The sequence below is a fragment of the Crocuta crocuta genome, unplaced genomic scaffold, assembly GCF_008692635.1.
Source record: "Crocuta crocuta isolate KB4526 unplaced genomic scaffold, BGI_CrCroc_1.0 scaffold144, whole genome shotgun sequence".
Classification (NCBI taxonomy): domain Eukaryota; kingdom Metazoa; phylum Chordata; class Mammalia; order Carnivora; family Hyaenidae; genus Crocuta; species Crocuta crocuta.
In genome coordinates, this window is record NW_027529669.1 from 1,412,521 (window position 1) to 1,431,472 (window position 18,952).

An 18,952-nucleotide genomic window follows, 5' to 3' on the forward strand; every position below is an offset into this window, starting at 1 on the left:
TAAAGTTGTTATAATGACAATCATGATTATTGTATGAGGCTGAATGTGGCCTCCCCGAAGATATGTACATGTCCTAATCCCTGGGATTTGTGAACATTGCCTTCCATGATAAAAGAGTATTACCTTGTCTGCCAAAATATGTGATTAAGCTAAGGATTTTGAAAAGGAAGTTTATCTTGGATTTTTGGGATGTACCCTATTTTCATGACAAATGTCGTCATAAAGACATTCTTTTAAGAGTGAGGCAGAGAGAGATTGGAAGACAGAAGAGACAAAGGCAGTGTGACCACAGAGCCAGAGATTGAAGTGATGTGGCCACAAGTCAAGGAATGCCAGCAGCCACCAGAAGCTGGCAGAAGCAGAGAACACATTCTCCCCTAGAGCCTCCAGAGGGAGTATGGCCTGACCAACATCTTGACTTCAGATCTCCAGTCTCCAGAACTGTGAAAGAATAAATTTCTGTTGTTTTAAGTCACCTGGTTTGTGGTAAATTGTCTCCGCAGCCCTAAGAAACTAATACAATTATTAATAATCCAGTTATTCTCTTTGTATAAGATTATTTCAGCCTTATTGCTGAGGATGGCTAGTGAGATTTATTGTATAAAATTTAAAGTTATCTGTGTAAACAATATTTACTTCTTATTTTTTCTCAGTGATAAAGTGAAGAAGTATTAACTGAATAAAAATTTAAAACATTTGTACAGGGAGGCCTGTGGCCTGAGTTTAGCATACTTAGCTAAATAGCTCTAAAAGAAGTACAATTTTCACCCATTTTACCTTATACTGTTGATCTAAAAATAACTGACAACATAATCCCCCTGACTTTAAGTTCCAAATTCAGCTTCTAAAGACTTGCTGACACATTTTGAAAAGAAAGACCATGACCTCCCTAGGTCTGTTGCTTAAAAGTTCTGCATCCATTTCTCACCCTGCCCTTTACAATTTTTGGTTTTCATCCCATAAATTACACCCTTTCTCTGTGCTCAGGCAAGATAATATTTTTATTAAAATGTAAAGGTGATTGGTTTTCTCACAGCACAGTTACAAGGTGCTTGAGGGGATGATAGATTGGCTATATTTAATGAGCTGTGTTTCTATTACAGCTTAGGAGCATTTGAAGCATTACAGTATATAAATTATAGCCTAATTGCCCTTTAGGCTTTAGCAGCTCAAAATATGCCAAGCTCCAAGTCTCTACACTTTGACATTTCTGCTGTGTGTGCTGTCTATAAAACCGGTATACCTTATCTATGATTTTCTATACCTCCCCTGGTCCAGGCCCTCCCCTTTTCTGGCTGCACTCTTTGGCTTCTTTTCCTCACTGTATTTACATAGACTCCCTTGCTCTTTACAATGTTTGGTTTGTGTAGTGACTTCAACACTGTCTTAGATCTGGAATCATACAAATGCTCTCGTGGCTGGCGGTTGCCTCTGCAGGTTATGGTGTGTGGTGGGCTGAGCTGTGAATGCCAATGGGTGAGTGGCTGCAGCTGGTTTTCATTCTGAGTGAGAGAGAGATTGAGAAGCCCAACATAGATAAGGGGAGAGATGATACTGCATTATCTCTAGTCAGTGAAGTTACCCATGTTGGGTAGAGCAAAGCAGTCCACTGAAGGCTTGGGTACAGGAGATGGTTTGGGTTTACCCTGGCCTAGAAGTGATTTTTTTGAACCCTTTGGGAATTGGCTTTAATCCAAGTCTACGTGTACCTGGCTGGCTGGAAGGAGACTATGTAGAGGCGGCTCTCAGGTTACCTGCTCTGGGAGACCAGAACAGGCTGCAACTTTGAGGAATTGCTGGCCTGGCCTGCCTTTATCCATCCCACTTAATGGTATGATGAAAGGGAAAAGAGAAAAAGGCAGTGGAGCCCTAGGCTAGGTGAAAAAGAATGGAGCAAGGAGTAAGAGTGGGAATAAGAGTAAGAATGGAGCCAGGAACTCCTGAGGGGTCTGAGACTGGGAAAGACTGAAAAAAGTCAGCTTTCTTGTTGGATGAGCGTATTGGATTTAGGGAGGCTGAAGTGGAATAAAGCAGAAACAGAACCTAAGGCATGGTTATAGAAGTACTTCTCTAAAAATATTTATGGTTGTTAAAGATGTCATGAAATATTAGAGCCAACCAGGCCCTTTGAAGTCATCAAGTCCAACTCTTTCATTTTATGTATGAGAAGATTGGGAACCTGGAGAGCAAACGAACTGTCCATTACTCCAAGGCCTATCAGTGGAACTCAGGACTAAAATGTATGCTTAATTGATTTCTGGTCATTGTTTTCTTCTGCTCCACTGTCCATTATACTGGGTTCAAAAGATAAGCCAGTCTTTCATATTCTCATGCCTCATTCTTCCCTTTCCCACCCCTTCCCCCTATCGATGTTCCACATTTACTGGAAATGAAATAAATGCCATACATGTTTGAATTTTTAAATACTACATTCTCAGGTTAAGAAAACATGTAATTTCTTAAAAAGGTTTATGTCTTTAGTCTGAGAGGATCTCATTTACAGAGTGGGAGAAGTAGAATAAGATTTGTTTGCTCACCACTTTCAAGTATATTATAATATCTTTTCCCTGAGTTATCAGTAAATTCCAAATCAGAGAATTTTTCCTCATTATTAATGAATAAAAGAATGCATAGTTTACTGCATACTTACTATGTGCAGGCAGTGTGCTCAGTGCTTTACATGTGCTATCTTGTTGAATTCTCTCAGTCATACTACGTGCTAGTAGTAGTATTACCTTCCCTATTTTGCAAATTAGGAGGTTAGGATTTAGAGAAATTTATTCTCTCAGAGGACACAGCATTCCTCTCCTAGATAACTGTAATAGCTTCATATTTGATTTCCCTACTTTTGGTCTTCTCCTTAAATTCAGGAATGATATGCAAATTATCTACTGAGCATAGCTAATGAGAATGAGTGCTTACTATAAACCAGTATGGTCATACCACTGCAAAGAATTATTCCTCAGCTTGAATCTATCCTAAGTAGCTCTGAGGGCTTATAGCTTACCTTCTTCAAGATGTTGGCCAGGGCCCTCTTACCTACAGAATAAAGTACAAATTTCTTACCATAGCCTTTAGTAAAGCCCTTGTGATCTGATCTCATTGCTGCTTTCATTCTTGCCTACTTTCTCACTACCTTCACTCAGTTTATGCCCCAACCAATCGACTACTCATCATTTCCAAAATATCATTTTTCTATTCTTTCTGCCTTATCTGTTTATACTATTGCTTTGAATGCCTCCGAGTCTGTTTCTCCTTACTATAGTCTAATCTGCCCCTCCAGACCCAGCTTGGGTATCAGTTACATCCTCTATGGCAACTTTTCTCATACCCAAAAATGTAAGTAAATTTTTACTTCTGTGTGTTGACAAAAAAATTTTTTGGTACTTTTCTTTTGGTACCAAAAAAATAGTATTTATGCACATTTCCTGTCTATCCTACTGTATTTTAAACTCTTTATATTCAGGGGCCCTATATAATTCAACTCTGTATCTCTCTTGCAGTGCCTGACATCTGGGTGTTCAACAAATATTTACCAAATTGAACTGAATATGTATTGTAGGGATATTTATCATAGGCTATTGCTGTTATACTCATTTTGTGACTTGGTTAATATAGGCAAAAAGTTCATAAGATTTGTCCAAGGGACGTAGAGGCAATTTCGGGTGAGATTCAAATTGTCTTGGTAATTAATTAATGCCCCTGTCACAAGAACCCGAGGTGTCACCTTAAGGCTTCTCCAGATAAGACCATAGATAGGGAACACATTTTCTGGCCCCTGTAGCCACACATTAAAGTGTCAGCTCTGCCAGAAAGAAGTCTAAACCATGGGGAATCTCAGGTCCAATCAGATGTGAGTTAACATAAAGTGCCAGGTCATCTTCGTCTCTTTTTTCTCTGGGATATTGAGTTAATACAATTTTTCTTTCTGTTAGAATTATCAGTGGGTTACCAGGTAAGTATAATAAGCTGATCAATACTTCCTGTGGTAGTGGTTTTTCTCTCCAATATGGGAATCCACTGCTACCCACCGCAGTGACTGATGCAGTCCTTAGTAACACTGTGATTTATATGTAGCCTTTTCTTAAGCCTTTGTTTAAAAACTCACATCTTTCTGAACTCCAAATTTTAACCAAATCAACAGGCTCTTGCATACTGTGGTCTTTAAGTAAACCCAGATTGCTGTTCTTTCTCATGCTTGGTTCTCAGTCCCTCCACCCTGCCCCTTCTTCTTTCCTTCTACCTCAGAAGAAACAAACTATTACCTGAATGAAATCTAAAACTTGCTGGTGTCTTTGTTTGGCAGCTGCAACCTCACTGTCTGAGATCGCTTCCCTCAGGGATTGTTGGGTATTCAGAGAATCCAGCTCCACAACAGCAGAAAGGCGGCAATACAGACTAATAAATTTCTCCCTGTAGCTGCAAAAATGAACTGGAAAATGGACAAGCAAAATAAAACATGTTAAGATCTGGTATCAAAATAGAGAAATTCATACCTCAGAGAAAACAAGTTGAATGAAAACATGATTTATTAATCCTATCAGTGGAAAATATTAAGCCATAAATAAATTATAAATGTGCTCTTAAGGGGCCAGTTGTCTGGCTTTAGTCAGACAGTATTCCCTTTTAAGGTTTACCAAGTCCTGGTAAGGCATGGGGAAGTGGGCTTGGCTCAAGCTGCAGTTTACGTTCAGCTCCTAAAGTTGAGGCTGTGTGTGTGTGTGTGTGTGTGTGTGTGTGCGCGCGCGCGCACACACGTGTACATATATAAACACATACATACACACATACACGTGTGTGAATATATATAATATTATATATATATACACACACATATATATTCTGAGAAAATAAATTTGCTTATCACTTTAAAGGAAAAAAAAAGTCAAGTAGAAATTTGAAACCTAGTTTTGATTTCCATGTCTGATTTCCAGTAAGTATCTTATAAGTCCCAGAATATACAAGACATACTTTTCTCAGGGTGTTTGTTGTCTGGCTGGAAAACTTCCCTGAAGACCTGGTATGATGGGTTTTGTTCCTTCTCCTGCCTCTCTGCTTCCCAGCTTCTCTGGAAGGAGATAGACCATTTTTGTCTTTGGCCTTCCCCTCTCGAAAGATAGTGGGCAGAGGCCAGAGGAAACAGTCTAATCTTCATCTCCATCCTGGAGGAGGGAGAGAGGAGTATGGGACTCAGCCTCATGCAGGTACCCTGAGGTGATCAGATTTTTCCATACTTCTCTATCTGACTCTGATTACACACCATAACATTAGATTCCAGTGAGCCGAGGAAAGCCTCCTGAATCATAGTGTAGTACCAGGCTCTTCCTGGCCATTGCTGAATTTGCAGACTCACTTTCCAGGAACCTCATTTACTCTGTATCTCCAACTGTACCAGTTTGTTCCATGCTTTGAAAATAGGGCTGTTATAACTCCACAAATCTGTGGAAACATTTCTATTCTGGCTTCTTTAGTGAAGAATTCTAGGAAGAACATCTAATTACTGCCTTTGGGCCTCTTTGCAGTTGATACCAAAGACCCAGACCTGGACATTTAGGGAAGCTAAAACCACACTACCTTAGAATGAGGCATCTTGTCATCTCTGCACCCTAGTAGGAAGCCCTTCTTCTCTGAATAGTGAGAGAGTTCTGTGCACCTTAAAATTTCCATCTTACCCACTACCTGCTTGCTTGCTTGCTTGCTTCCTAGGATGAATCTCTCGTGTGTGTAAGGGTAATCTGTTCTGTTTGTGTTTCCTAATACGGAAGTGGAAGAGAAGAATGGAGGGAGGGCTTCTGTGGATCATCCTTATTCCAGGTGTACACCATTTCAAGGAGGTGTTTCTCGGTTGTAGGCTTGATTTTTCTGTCTGGTGTCGGATCCTGCCTTCCCACTTCCTATGCTCTAGCACCTCTATGCCTAACACACGGAAGAACTGATTTCATAGAGCCTCTCCGGAAATAACAAACTATTTAACTTCTCCCAAAACATCGACTATTCTTGCTATTTCCCTGCTTAAAATCTCTACAGAGCTGCTTCTTGACTTCAGGACAAAAATCAAACCTCTTAAAAATTAAAAAAAAAAATTTTTTTTTTGAGAGAGAGAGCGAGCGAGAGAGCAAGAGAGCGAGCATGAGCAGGGGAGGGGCAGACATAGAGAGGGAGACACAGAATCCAGAGTAGGTTCCAGGTTCCAGGCCATCAGCCCAGGGCCCAACACATGGCTCAAACCCATGAACTGCAAGATCATGACCTGGGCTGAAGTCGGATGCTTAATGGACTAAGCCACCCAGGTACCCCAAACCTCTTATCACCAGAAGGAAAGCACCTTTCAGTCTAGGATTTGAATATATCTTCAATCATATCTTCCATCATACAACTACCCTTCAGCCTCCACTCAAATTAATCCTAAACTTTGATCAGGCTGAATTTATTACAAGTCCTGTTACACTTCCATACTTCCACACATGCCTTTTTCTTGTCCTCCGATACTCTTATCTACCAATGTCTTCAGGTCACACCAGTATCCTCAGGTCAGCTCCTTCTGATACTCAAAGATTCAGTTTAAGTGTCTTCTCTGCAGTGAAATCTTCACTGACACCTCTTCCTCTGCAGGTGGAATTCGTTTCTTTTTCTTTTGTGCTCCTGGAGCACTTGTTTCTAAATGTATCAGGACACTTACCTGCTTTATTATGATTATGTGTTTACTTGACTGCCTTGGTATTAGACTATGATTTCTGGGAGGGCAGGGGCCATGTCTCCTGTTTTTATTTCCTCAAAATCTGGAACATTATAACTTCTCAATTAGTGTTTATTGATTGAATGAACAGCAACAGCAACAACAACAAAAATGCATGCCCTGGTCTGAAGGGGGCAGACCCTTCCTCCAAAGTGTCCTCTTTCCTTCTGTTCTCTCTTCTTTCTGTGCTCTTGATTTTCCTGTTTTAAAAGGTATATTTCAAATCTGTGATATTTACTGGCAGTTCTACAGGAAAGAGTCACCATTACTTCGGAGCTTACTCTTGACCCTTGTAACTCCCTGAATGTGTCTTTATGCCTTTCAAGGAGGGATTATATCCTGTTAGCACTTGACAGATGTCCTCTCTTGGCTGGAGAGTGAAGAGAGTGAAGTGTCTCACAGTGTGCCTTTCCAAACCAAGTTGGAAAAAAAAAAAAAGAAAAAGAAATAGAAGAAAAAAAATCTGTTTTTTCCCCTTCTTTCTAAAATATGAAGATAGGGAGATTAGGGAGAGAGGCACTAAAGAATTCCTTTAAAAGAAACACTATCAGTCCCATATGAATTCTAAAACGCCAGGGTGTCCACAACTTTCTCTTGTTGTGTCTCCTTGTGGTAGGAGCCTTGGACCAGTGGGTGGTCTCACAGTGCCCACACTACCCCCTCCCACCCCGTGCCACTCACCACAGTGAGCCATAAGGATCTTTTCAGCTACAGTGCTTCACTTTCCCGCGCTAGTGGTTTTTATCCAGAGCCTTTAATGTTACTTTAACAAATGTTACTTTAACATAGTCTTTTGTGGTTTAGCAATGATACATTTGGTAGCCATCACAGAGGAGGGGAGGATAGACTGGAAGCTTCTAATTTTTTTCTAATGTGAATCACATGCATTTAACAGACAGAAGGGTATAGGGTACAACAATGCATTATCTGGACCACATGATTTGTTAGTAATTTATACACTATCTCTATTTTTTTGCAGCGCCTTTTCTCTCCCTCTTTTTTCTATATAAGCTAGTGATGGACTAAAATGCATTCATCACCAACATTAGACATTGGATTAGGAGTATCATAGAGTAGAAAGTACTTGGGTTTAGGTGTCAGACAGAATTGGATTTGAATCATAGTTCTGTCAGTTACTACCTGTGTGGAAGTGGGCATGTAACCTCTGGGAGCCTCAGTTTTCCCCACATCTAAGACCGATAGTAATTCCTGTTTAGGATTAAATCATATAATTTACACACAGTGCCCAGTACAGCTTGTGGCACATATGAGAAACAAAATATTTTTTTTTACTCTTGCCCTAACCCTTCAGAAAGAGTGAGGCATTTCAAGTTAGAATATTAGAACAGGATTGAGAGTAGAATATTCTTCTTAAGATCTTTAACTCAATAAAATCCTAGTAAGTCTGGGTCACGGAGCCTAGTTTGAAAGCTAAAAAAAATCAATACAGTTACCTCCTGGGGTGAGTTTAGTTCCATGATTTCTTTGCCAAGGTGTCGGAAAGAACCTGGGCACAAGATGCCCTCTAAAGATTCCTGGTAGTAAAGGAGTTGACAGTTGGAATTCAGGAATGGTATCCTAAATCATGAAAAATGGGCCTTAGGAATGAGGGTTGAGACTGTGCCATTTCTTGTAAGCCTGTGGCCTGGATTCCATTAGGCTCAATGCCTAGATATCCCACAGGCACCTCAAAACTCATCATTTGTCAAACTGAACTCATCATCTTTACCCTCCCCCAAACCTGTTCCTCCCCTCATCTTTCCTATTTTGGTAGATGGCAACATTATCCATCCCAGCACCCTATTCAGACTCTGTGGCTCCTCCATCTTGCTCTTCAGCCACATTAAATCAATCACAAAGCCCTATTGATTTTAACTCCTAAGTTCCTCTTACCTCTGCTTTCTCTTCTACACCCCTACTGTGGCGGTCTTGGTTCCGGTTCTTATCATTGCCACCNGCTAAAACCCAACAAGGCCATATTATTCCTTAAAAAAAAAATCTTTTCATGAGCTCCCATTGCCCACACGATAAAGTCTAACTTCCTTAGGATAGCATAGGTAGCTCTTTGTGATTCTCACTCTTTTAATATTTAGTTTCATCTCCTGTCACTCTTCTCAGGTGCCTTAAGCATCTGGCGCAATGAGCCACTAAGAGTGTACTTAATTGGACTGCATTTCCTCAGGTTTCCAAGCCTTTGTGTATGCTGATCCTTCTGTTTAAAATGATTTTCCTTTTTAGCTCTGCCTTTTCTTTCCTTTTCTGAATGTTTCTTTTTTTCTAAATATATTTTTTAAAGTTTATTTATTTATTTATTTATTGAGAGAGAGAGAGAGGGAGAGAAAATGAGCAGGGGAAGGGCAGAGAAAGAGGGGGACAGAAGATTCGAAGTGGGCTCCATGCTGACAGTAGAGAGCCTGATGTGGGGCTTGAACTCATGAATTGGGAGATTATGGCCTGAGCCGCAGTTGGACCCTTAACTGACTGAGCCACCCAGGAGCCCTCTTGTTTTGAATGTTTCTTTCTAATTCAAGATCTAGCTCAAATATTATCTCTTTAAGGAAGGGTCAGGTGTCTTTGCTTTGAAGTTCAATAGCCCATCTCTTACAGCAGGGCTTTCATTATATTGGGACTTTTGGTATAGATTTCTGTATCCTCTACTGGATTCTAGGCTCTGGTGGGCATACTTTATCTTATTGACATCTGTATGTTCAGCCCCAGCATAGTACTTGGCATACAGTGAAAACTCAGAAATGTTTGTTGAATGAAAAATGCAGCCAAACACTGAAGTATGAAATATATACCAGGCTTCAAACTGTTTTTTAAAAATCCCCCAGTTTTATAATCTTGCTTGTCCAATCAGCTTGAATCATAGAGCCAAGGAAATAAATAAAATTAATCTTTCTTATCATAAGCCTGCTGTCAGGTGTGACTGCCCACAGGGTCAGGACAGGGCAACCTCCTCAGTGCAGACAAGGCAAATCCTCAAGATGCCACATTACTGTACAGAATTTCTAAGGGCTCATGACACTGCTTTACCTTTTGTTTCTGAGAACAGTTTAAATACTGAGTGACCCTTGTCAGTCCCCAGGCACATGCTTCATTACTGCAGTGGAGTGCAGTATCCAAAGGATGGGATGGGGGGAGTGTCAGCCTTCAGGCTATGGAGAGGGAGTGGGTTTGAAATTGTACCACTTTGCCTCAGCTCAGTGTTGCTCAGAGATCTCACAGCGTCTCTGTGCCAGTCGCCCTGTAAGAGAATAGCCTGTGGGTTTGCCCCAGTGTCGTCTTTGCTCCAGGAGACAGAGGACTAAGCTCCTTTATCATACTGTCCTTGCTAGATCTGTTTTGTGTTAGAACATGCACAGATGCAATTTTCCATAGCTGGTTAGCAGGTTATTTATGATCACTCAAGGCCACTGCCGGGAACATGGTCAGTTTGCCAAATCTCATATCCTTTCATTGGGACAGGGATGACTTGTACAAGTCAAACTGAAATCTAGTATAAATTTCTTTTTATAACTTACGTATTCCCATAATTTGCACTTTTTCAAGTTTCATTAAAATTCCTGTGTTCTTATGATTTTCTGATTGAATTTTCAGTAATGTTCTCTTTCTCAGAAGTGCTTAGTGTGTCTGTTGAACTTTTACAATGGACCTATCTATGGAAGACAGGAGTCCCTACTTGTAAAAAAAAAAAACAAACAAGTAAAAATTGCTTAGCATCTTTCCTGAGGGCTTAGGCCCACTATAGCAAGTTCTTAGAAGCTCCTATAGAAATTGTTATTAAATGCTTAGTGGGCTAAATAAAGTCTAATGGAAGAAGTATGATAATCAGTATAATTTGCTTGTGGAAAGCTCTGATTGCTTTGGGGATAAGATAGAGTCTGATATGATTCATACTAAGGCTGAGCAATATTTTAAAAATTGTTGCTAGTGGGGCTGAAGTATAATAAACATTTTGCTAGAGTGTATTAATTTCCTGCTACTGGCAATGTTTCCTCTTGATCTCTAGAAAAGACTAATAGAATTATGTATATCAGTGGAACCAAGCCCACTCAAGTGATCTTTTTTGGAAACTTACATTGTTTTCATTAATCAGTTGGATCACCTATATATGGTATGGTAATGAAGGAGAAGCAGGAGAATATGAAGGTATATTTAATTCTAGGAAGAAACCTCTTAAAGTCAGGAACTATTGAGACCCAAGGCTTTGATCTATGGCTTGGCTTTCATAGATGAAGAATAATATCTTACAATCTTCTGTTGTTTTTAGTATTAAGAAGAGGTAAGACAGGTCAAAGAGATACTATGTACTAGAGATGATAACTACATCTCTAGTTCTGTAAATTCCTGTAATGTCTTTTTTCTTTGTGTTCTTGGCACTAAGTACTCTACTTCAAGTATGGTCCATGGATTCTATCAGAGCAGTATCAGCTGAGAGCTTCTTAGAAAAACAAATTCTCTAGTCCCCATCCCAGACCTACTGACTCAGCATTTCTGGGGTGGGACTGACTCCAGGTCTCTTTTAACATGCTCTCCAAGTGATTCTTATGCACATTAAAGTTTGGGAAGCGGTGGTTTAGGGCATCATATCCTAAAGTGTGTTTTCTTATTTTTTTTTTTTTGTAAGCACCAAACCAAAAATTGTTCCAATCATGGTCAAATGAATTTGGAAAATGCTGGGTTAAAGGAAGTTAAACGTTTTAGTTTTTATATAATTATTATTATTAATATTTTGTGGGGGACTACCAGATTTTGCAGAGCTTTTGTTACTCTACTGTTCAGAATTCTCTTGTGGACTTCCAGCCCACTTAAAGTACAATCCAGAGTCCTTCTCATGGCCTGTAAGGCCCTGCATGATCTAGCCATTGACTCTCTGATCTCATTTCCTATCTTTGTTGCTCTTGCTTACTACACTCCACCGACAGTGATCTTTTAGCCAAGCACACTCTTTAAAGCCTTTGCACTTGTCATTCCCACTGTATGGAAATCTCTGGTCTCTCCTCACATGTTTCTTCTTCAGAGAGACTTTCCCAGGTCATCGTATACAAAATTTCAGCTCCTGTCACTTTACTCAGTCCCTTACCCTAATTTGTTTTTTGTCATAGCCCTCATGACTGCCTTGACATGTACAGTTTTGATTGTTGAATTGTTTATTGTCTCCTCCATGAGAATGTCCGCTTCCTGGGGAGTTTGTTCATTGCACATTTTTAGTACCTGGACTAATGCCTGACACATAGTAAGTTACTTAGTGAATATTAACTGAATTAATGAACAAATGAATGGAGAGAGGATATTGTAGAGAGTAACAGCAGTAGGACAAAGGGTGGCTGCCCAGGAAAAGTGCTTGAGCCTCCCAGAAAGCAGGATAGAGAGGACACTTTCGGGGCTGGTCCTCCAGGGTCTTGGGAGTCCTACACTGTTATGAGTGATCCCAAATCATCGATTGTCACCATGAAGTCCACTGAGTGTTTTTGCTTGTAATCATGGAGCAGTAATGACCATTTCACACAGAATGGACTCTCAGCTCTCCAGTGAAGTATTTTCCTTGGGTCTTTTCCCTGTCAGTTACCTATCCTTGGGAAATCATTCACTTTCATGGCATCAGCTGTTATTAATAGACACTAGCCAAATTTCTGTTTAGTGTCCAACTTCCTCTCCTGCATTTTACTGCCAAATGTACATTTCCACTTGGATTAATTCACACCTTCACATTCAAGAAAGAGCTAAAAGCATCGTTTTCTTCCTCAGCCATTTTCGTCTCTGATTTCCTTACTTTGGATACTGGCAGCAATATGCTCACAGTCTTTGAGGCTGAAAACCATGAGAGTACTGGAAGTCTCTAGATTTCACCTTTTCTCATTCAAACAGTTGCACTGTCTTGTGTATTCCTCCTGATGTTTCTTACATCTGTATTTGTTTCATTTTGGGGTTTTTTTTTTGTTTGTTTGTTTGTTTCTACCCTACTATTGGACTATTATAATAACTCCTGAACTATCCACCAGCCCTGCTCTCAATCCATCTTAAACATATTTCTCAGCCTGACTCTTAAAATACTCTCCAATATGGCCATGACTTGCCCATGCCTCTGTGTCCACTATTTCCTCACATAATTTCTCTGATCTAGTGAAACCGGACCACTTGTTCTTTTCTTGGCTCTTTCTGAGGTCTTCTGTTCCATCTCTTTGCTCATTCTACTTCTCCTGACAAGAAAGCTTTTCCTTTAATATTTTCTCCATTCTTTAACACCCACATCAAATATCCCGTCTTCTAAGGTGGTTTTCTGCTACCCTATTTGAGAAAAATGTATTTTCTTTTCTTTTTTCAATATCACGCAATACTTATGATTTTGGCACATTCTACCTCATTTAATAGTAATTTGTATCCTTATTTTGCTCTTACCACTGTACTGAAAGCCTCTTGCAGGCAGAACCTTTGTCCTACTCATCTCTGAATCTCCACAGTAGGTATCTAATATATATTTATTGACTTGAAATGAAATACCATGACCCAGACTGTATTTTGTAACAGCAGTGCAATCATGTCACGGACTAATAATGTTCTTTGGATGGGGAACTCATTAGATGGGGTCATATTCACATCCAAGCCTCTTGAGAGTGGTATGGCCAACGTTATTAATCATTTGACATAAAAAAGGTGCAGAAAGGTTAAGTGATTGCCAGTGTCACACAATAGGGGACCCAGGACTCTCAAGTCCCAGCCTGCAAGTCAGATTCAGGCTTCTCTTAATAAATGTTCTTCTTCTGGAAAATAATAATTGCTATTCTAGCTTTTTGGCATCTGACCTGCTCAGAGCAAGGGAAACAGAGAGGCTTAATCCATTTATCCTCAAGGGATAAATTCAGATTCAGATGCCCAGGTCTCAAAATGGCAGTTGCCCTGTCTGCTTCTAAATCTGGTGGCTGGGGAGCAATCCAAAGAGTGTCTGCCTCCATTCCACCCATCTAGCCACTCACCCTCTCACAAATCCTACAATTCATTTGAACTGACAGAATTCTTGCTAATTGCCTCTTATTGGCCTGTTATAAGATGAAGCATGGGGAAGAGACAAAGCCTCCCTATTCACATTCTCAGTGGGCAGCAGGGGTCTCTGCAAAACTAGAGAAACTGGGGCCCAGGCTATTCATTTTTGATAGGACAAGATCTTCCATCATTCAGAATTCCACATTATAATCACAATATTGCATCCTGGGAGACCCTGTCAATTTTTTCAAATGGTCTGCTAGAAATTTAGAACTTGTTTAATATTAGAGGCTGTTTAATAAATTAGCACTACTTACTGCCTTTTTTTTCCTCCAGAGTGATACACACTTTACATTTTTATTTCACCATTTTTTTTCCTAGTTGGAGGTGAGAGAGAGAGAGAGAGGGAGGGGGCAGTGCTTTTCATGAAAACATCAGTTCTTATATTTACGTTTTAAGAAAGCAAAGGGAAGGCAAGAACTGCAGCCTGATAACTGAACACTCTGTTTAGAATTCCCTTCTCTCCAATGGGCCTTAGCTAGGTTTCAATAATTATTGCTCAGGCACATAGTCTTGGAGCTTTGCTTTCTCTCAGACTTGTACACAGTTCTAGGAAGGGTTGTTGCCAAAGCCATCATGTGATTTATTGACCCTCTACTGGGACAAGGGGGAACAGATATAACTTTGTGATTTTATTATAAGGAGGCTGGGTTAATATTTCTAGGTGAAACAAGCTACTATACCAAGTTCAAACATCTGAAGAGGGAGGTTAAGAAACCCTGAGTGTGGGGTGTAAGGATTATTCTGTCCTGGGGCTGTACAGACGTCGTCTGAGGCAGGGAGCAGGAGAAGAAAGGACACATTGTGACCCATTTCCAACACCTCCTGTGTGTAGAGGCGGAAGTTCCTTGCCTGCAGAGGGACACGCGCGGAGGAAAAATAGGAGAGTTACAACATGGCACTTACATAAACAACACCAAACTGGCATAAAACATCTAACAAAATTACACGACTTCAAGCTTGGAATTTTTATACAACATAAATATTAGGGTTCAGCCCATTTAATAATGCTATATAAAATCAAGATTTAAGGCAGTAATGTTCCACATAAACTCTGAAAACAACATTTATACTTCTTATAAAAGCAGAAAATGATTGCATTCTGTGGGCTTTTCAAAATGATGAATATAATTACATGAAGCAACAAAAATGGATTGAATTAAAAATCTACTAGTTTCAATTTAAGTTGGTTAAGGGGGAAAAATGTAGTTTCTGGCCAAGGACTGAAAAAATTTTACAAGTATTGAAAAAAAAATGTTGTATGCACTCTCAGGCAGTTAGGCAGCTCTCTCCCAACATGTGTGTATAGCCCAAGAGTCACCAATGAAATATGAGCTGCTTCAAACCTGCTAAGCTCAAGAAACCCTTTAATAGTATCTACTGTCACAAGTAGAGCTGGTATTTTTTTCTCCTCCTGAGTACATGGCCACCCCTGGAATAATCCACTCGCTGCGCTAGTGCCTTTATGGCATCTTGTGCAATTTGTTCTTCTTCAGTGTTGGCTATTTTGGACGAACCTTGCAGTACTGACTTAAAATCAGAACAGTACCCCAGTGGAAGAACACGTGGAGTCTCTAATCTATGTCCCTGTGTCCATGGGTCAGAAGCCAATTCTGGGTTGTTGCTCTGTTATTTAAGAGAGCCAGTCACTCCTGTGATGGTCTTCCTGTTTTATAGGCTAAACATGGTTGAGTGAGTGTGCGTGCGTGCGTGTGTGTGTGTTGGGGGGAGATGGTGAACCTAGGCCAAAAAGAAAAAAGAGAGAAAAGAATTCAACCTAATGCTACATCATGTTAACTTACTAGACAGAGCCTAATAAACTTTTACTATTCTCTTCTGTGCCAACAGTTTTTCTTGAAGTTGCTTATTAGCGAAGGTTAGATTTGCACATTTCAGTTAGGATAAGACAATAATTTTGACAGTAAATTCTCTGTTTTTTAAAAGACAGCATGGCATACCTTTGCCATTGCTATTAGAGTATACTGCCACTAGTCTGATGTTCTTAGACAGATCATTTATACATCTACCTATCCACTTATTTATTTGTTCTCCTTGACTTGTGCTATCCTGAAGCTGAGGCTTGGTGTCTTTTCAAGGTGGGCTAGCCAGTGATTTTTCTTTGCTTGACCAGACCATAATAATGCTGGGTACAGGGGCCTTGGAAGAGGTCGACATGGAGGAGATAGAGAAAAGGGGGAGAAGTGCAGTCTTTGTCCACTTGTAGGCATCAAAGTGTGCAGCATGTGCAAAGTGGTATTTAAATCAATGAAAATAAACTAATACATCAGATTTTTTTTAACCTCTTAAGTTTTATACTACAATGCAGTCTCCATCAGCCGTGAAAAAGAAGATAAAAATGGTAAAAACTAGTACCTGGTGTGGAGGTATATTGATCTGCTTAAGGAGAGCTTTCACTGCCGTCTGGAGCTCGTAGAAGAACAATTGCATGGGGCAGTCAGAGGTATGATCCACACTTTCCATAGATTCAGAGCCAGAAAGCTTTTGGACCCATTCCCACTCCTCTCTGTATGTTGAGTCAAGTTAAAATTAGAAATATAACAAAAGTTCAGAACACAGCTCAGAACATTTTTAGTGTATATGTCCAGAACCCAGATAACCAATTTTTGGTGGTTAAAACTCAATACAATTCATAAAATTTGAACTTTTTGCCACCCAATTGGAGTTTAAGATGAGCTNCACCTATCAAACCACATATACCTCAGAATAGCAGGTCTAATTTGTATCAGTAGGTTTTTGAGATTGAGTTTTGAAATATTTGCTAATAATTTCCTGACTGTCTTCATTTTTCTTTCCCTGAAGATCCTCTGTAAGTTCTAAGACCCTACATTTTACCACAGGGGCATCTGCTGGTTAATTCAGCAGTTGGGTAACCACAGGACTCTGGTCCAACTCAGGCAACAAACCACATGGCACATTTCAACCCTGGCCTGTTGTAATCGTGGGGACTATTTTGGTTTCTTTCCCCTTCCAAGAGCTTGAGGAGAATCACAAACAGGAACACCAGACAATTCCAATAAAAGGAACCAGGGGACACACATCACTGCTTCCATCCTCCTTTCAAACCAGTCATCTGTGTCTTTATTCTGTGTGCTCTGTAGTCCTTCCTAATGAACTTTTCCAAATGTCATACAGAAAGGTACGGAGAAGGATGATGGGTGGGAGGAAGCACATTTGGTTTGTCCCCCAAAGGCTGCTCTTCAAAAGGAGCTTGAAGAGATCAAGGTAAATGCTTTCTTGGAACATTGTTTCCACAGGTATTCCAGCACAAGTCTCTAAACACATTCATTTGGCCCAGTTTCCCCTCTTTCTAACTCTGCAGGGAGCAGCAATATGCACTCAGGAGCAGGCTAGAGAGGAAAGGAAAGCCCTCCTCCTCTCTGGGGATGGAAAGAGGAGGTGCTAAATTATATTCCCACTCGTGTGAAATCCCTCTGAGAGCTCTCCCCAGTGGGTTTACCAGCCTGGGCTCCAATCTGTGTGTCAGAAAATGAAATCGATTGTGACATGAGCTTTTCATCAGTAAACAATCTCTTTTAACCAACTACCCTCCTGGAAAAGTTTCTGTTTTCAAGATCTCTGTTTCATTTCAATTCCCACACTGGAAAATACTATGGAAAATCTACCCTATTGTCCCAATAAGAGAAACAAAATAAAAATTAAATCCTACTTCAATCTGGGCATGCTGTTGACTCCACAAATAATTGAAATCTTTGAGAACCTGCTTGGGAGTTAATTTCTTTTCTCCCATCACTGATATTGAACTAAATGAAGGGGTTCTGACTGGCACAAGCATTCACAAAACCTAAAGGAGCACATTGCTAAAATAGCATCTGTAATCAAATTAGAGAATAAATTACCAGTAGGAATACCATGAAACATCTACCACTAACTGAGCAGTTTAGTCTAGAAGGATGAGGGAGATGGAACTGGCAAGAGTGAAGTCAACTGGGATCTTTTGTAAAAATGAAACTTGGATCTTTGTCAAGGGGAAATTAGTTGGTATAACCACTAAAAGATAGAGTCTAAACCTTTAAGACACAAATCTAGCAAATGGATGAAAGTAACCATTGCTGAGTCAACCCACAATATGCCATGTAACCTCTTGGGAGGGACTGATAAGATAACCAACGTTGATTGTAGAAGTGACCACCAGATGGCAGACTTAAAGTCTAGGTGTAGTTGATAAGTGAAAGATGAGAATATGGCAGCTTGTGAGTTCTTTGAAGAGATCATCATTTCCTTCACTGTCATCAAATAGTATTTAAAAAACATCGTGAGATACTATAGTTGATAAGCTCTTACCACTTTATGGGCCAAATTTTATTTTTTAAAAAATATTTTATTTATTTCTGAGACAGAGAGACAGCATGAGCAGGGGAGAGTCAGAGAGAGGGAGACACAGAATCTGAAATAGGCTCTAGGCTCTGAGCTAGCTGTCAGCACAGAGCCTGACGTGGGGCTCGAACCCATGAATCATGAGATCATGACCTGAACCGAAGTCAGACGCTCAGCCGACGAGCCACCCAGGTGCCCCTATGGGCCAAATTTTAAATGACCCAAGTTAGAATCTCTTTTATTTAAGCAAATCCATAGGTATAACTAGAATCTGAGGCTCTAGCTTGTATTCTAAAGCCTGAGGATCCCTGGAGAGTTCTTTTTCTTTTCTTATCTATTCTTTACTTTTTTTTTTTTTTTTTTTAAAGTTTGAGAACAATTCAGTTCATTATAGTAGACTTTCAGAGGCCTGTTGGAGGGCTAGTTGTAAATCTGAGCCAGATTACCAAGATTGGGCAATTTTCCGAAAGCTAACAGGGTAATTCACCATAATGCCAAACCATAGAGCAGTTTCCAGAAGCACAGGCCTTGTTACTTCTTTTCTTCTTTAGAGAACCATAAAGAGTACAGGAAACATAAACAGTCCTCAGGCCAGAGGGCTAGGGGTGGGGAAAATGAGGCCAGGGGGATTCTTTAAGGGGAAATCAATTGTTCTACCAGACCCCAGTTCCACAAGCGATTTTTTTTTTCAAAATGACTTATGAAGTTATGAAGAAAAGATATTTGAAATGAAAATGTTGAAAGAAAAGGGCATCTATTCATTAACCAGTTGAGTGTCAGTGGTTGCACCATGAATGATAGAGAGAGGAAAGTGAA

At 40.0% G+C, this 18,952-nt stretch overlaps 1 protein-coding gene across 2 annotated transcripts in view; it reads right to left on the reverse strand.

The window, feature by feature from the left end:
* Positions 1 to 18,952, reverse strand: part of ANKFN1 (ankyrin repeat and fibronectin type III domain containing 1) — a 459,719-nt gene that overhangs the window by 16,648 nt on the left and 424,119 nt on the right. For both annotated transcript variants that reach the window (XM_077762871.1, XM_077762870.1), the window contains exons 18-20: positions 16,154 to 16,304; positions 14,464 to 14,632; positions 4,266 to 4,432 (exon numbers count right to left, since the gene is read on the reverse strand). In XM_077762871.1, coding sequence (XP_077618997.1) covers positions 4,266 to 4,432; positions 14,464 to 14,632; positions 16,154 to 16,304 — 487 coding nt within the window. The remainder of the gene's footprint in view (positions 1 to 4,265; positions 4,433 to 14,463; positions 14,633 to 16,153; positions 16,305 to 18,952) is intronic.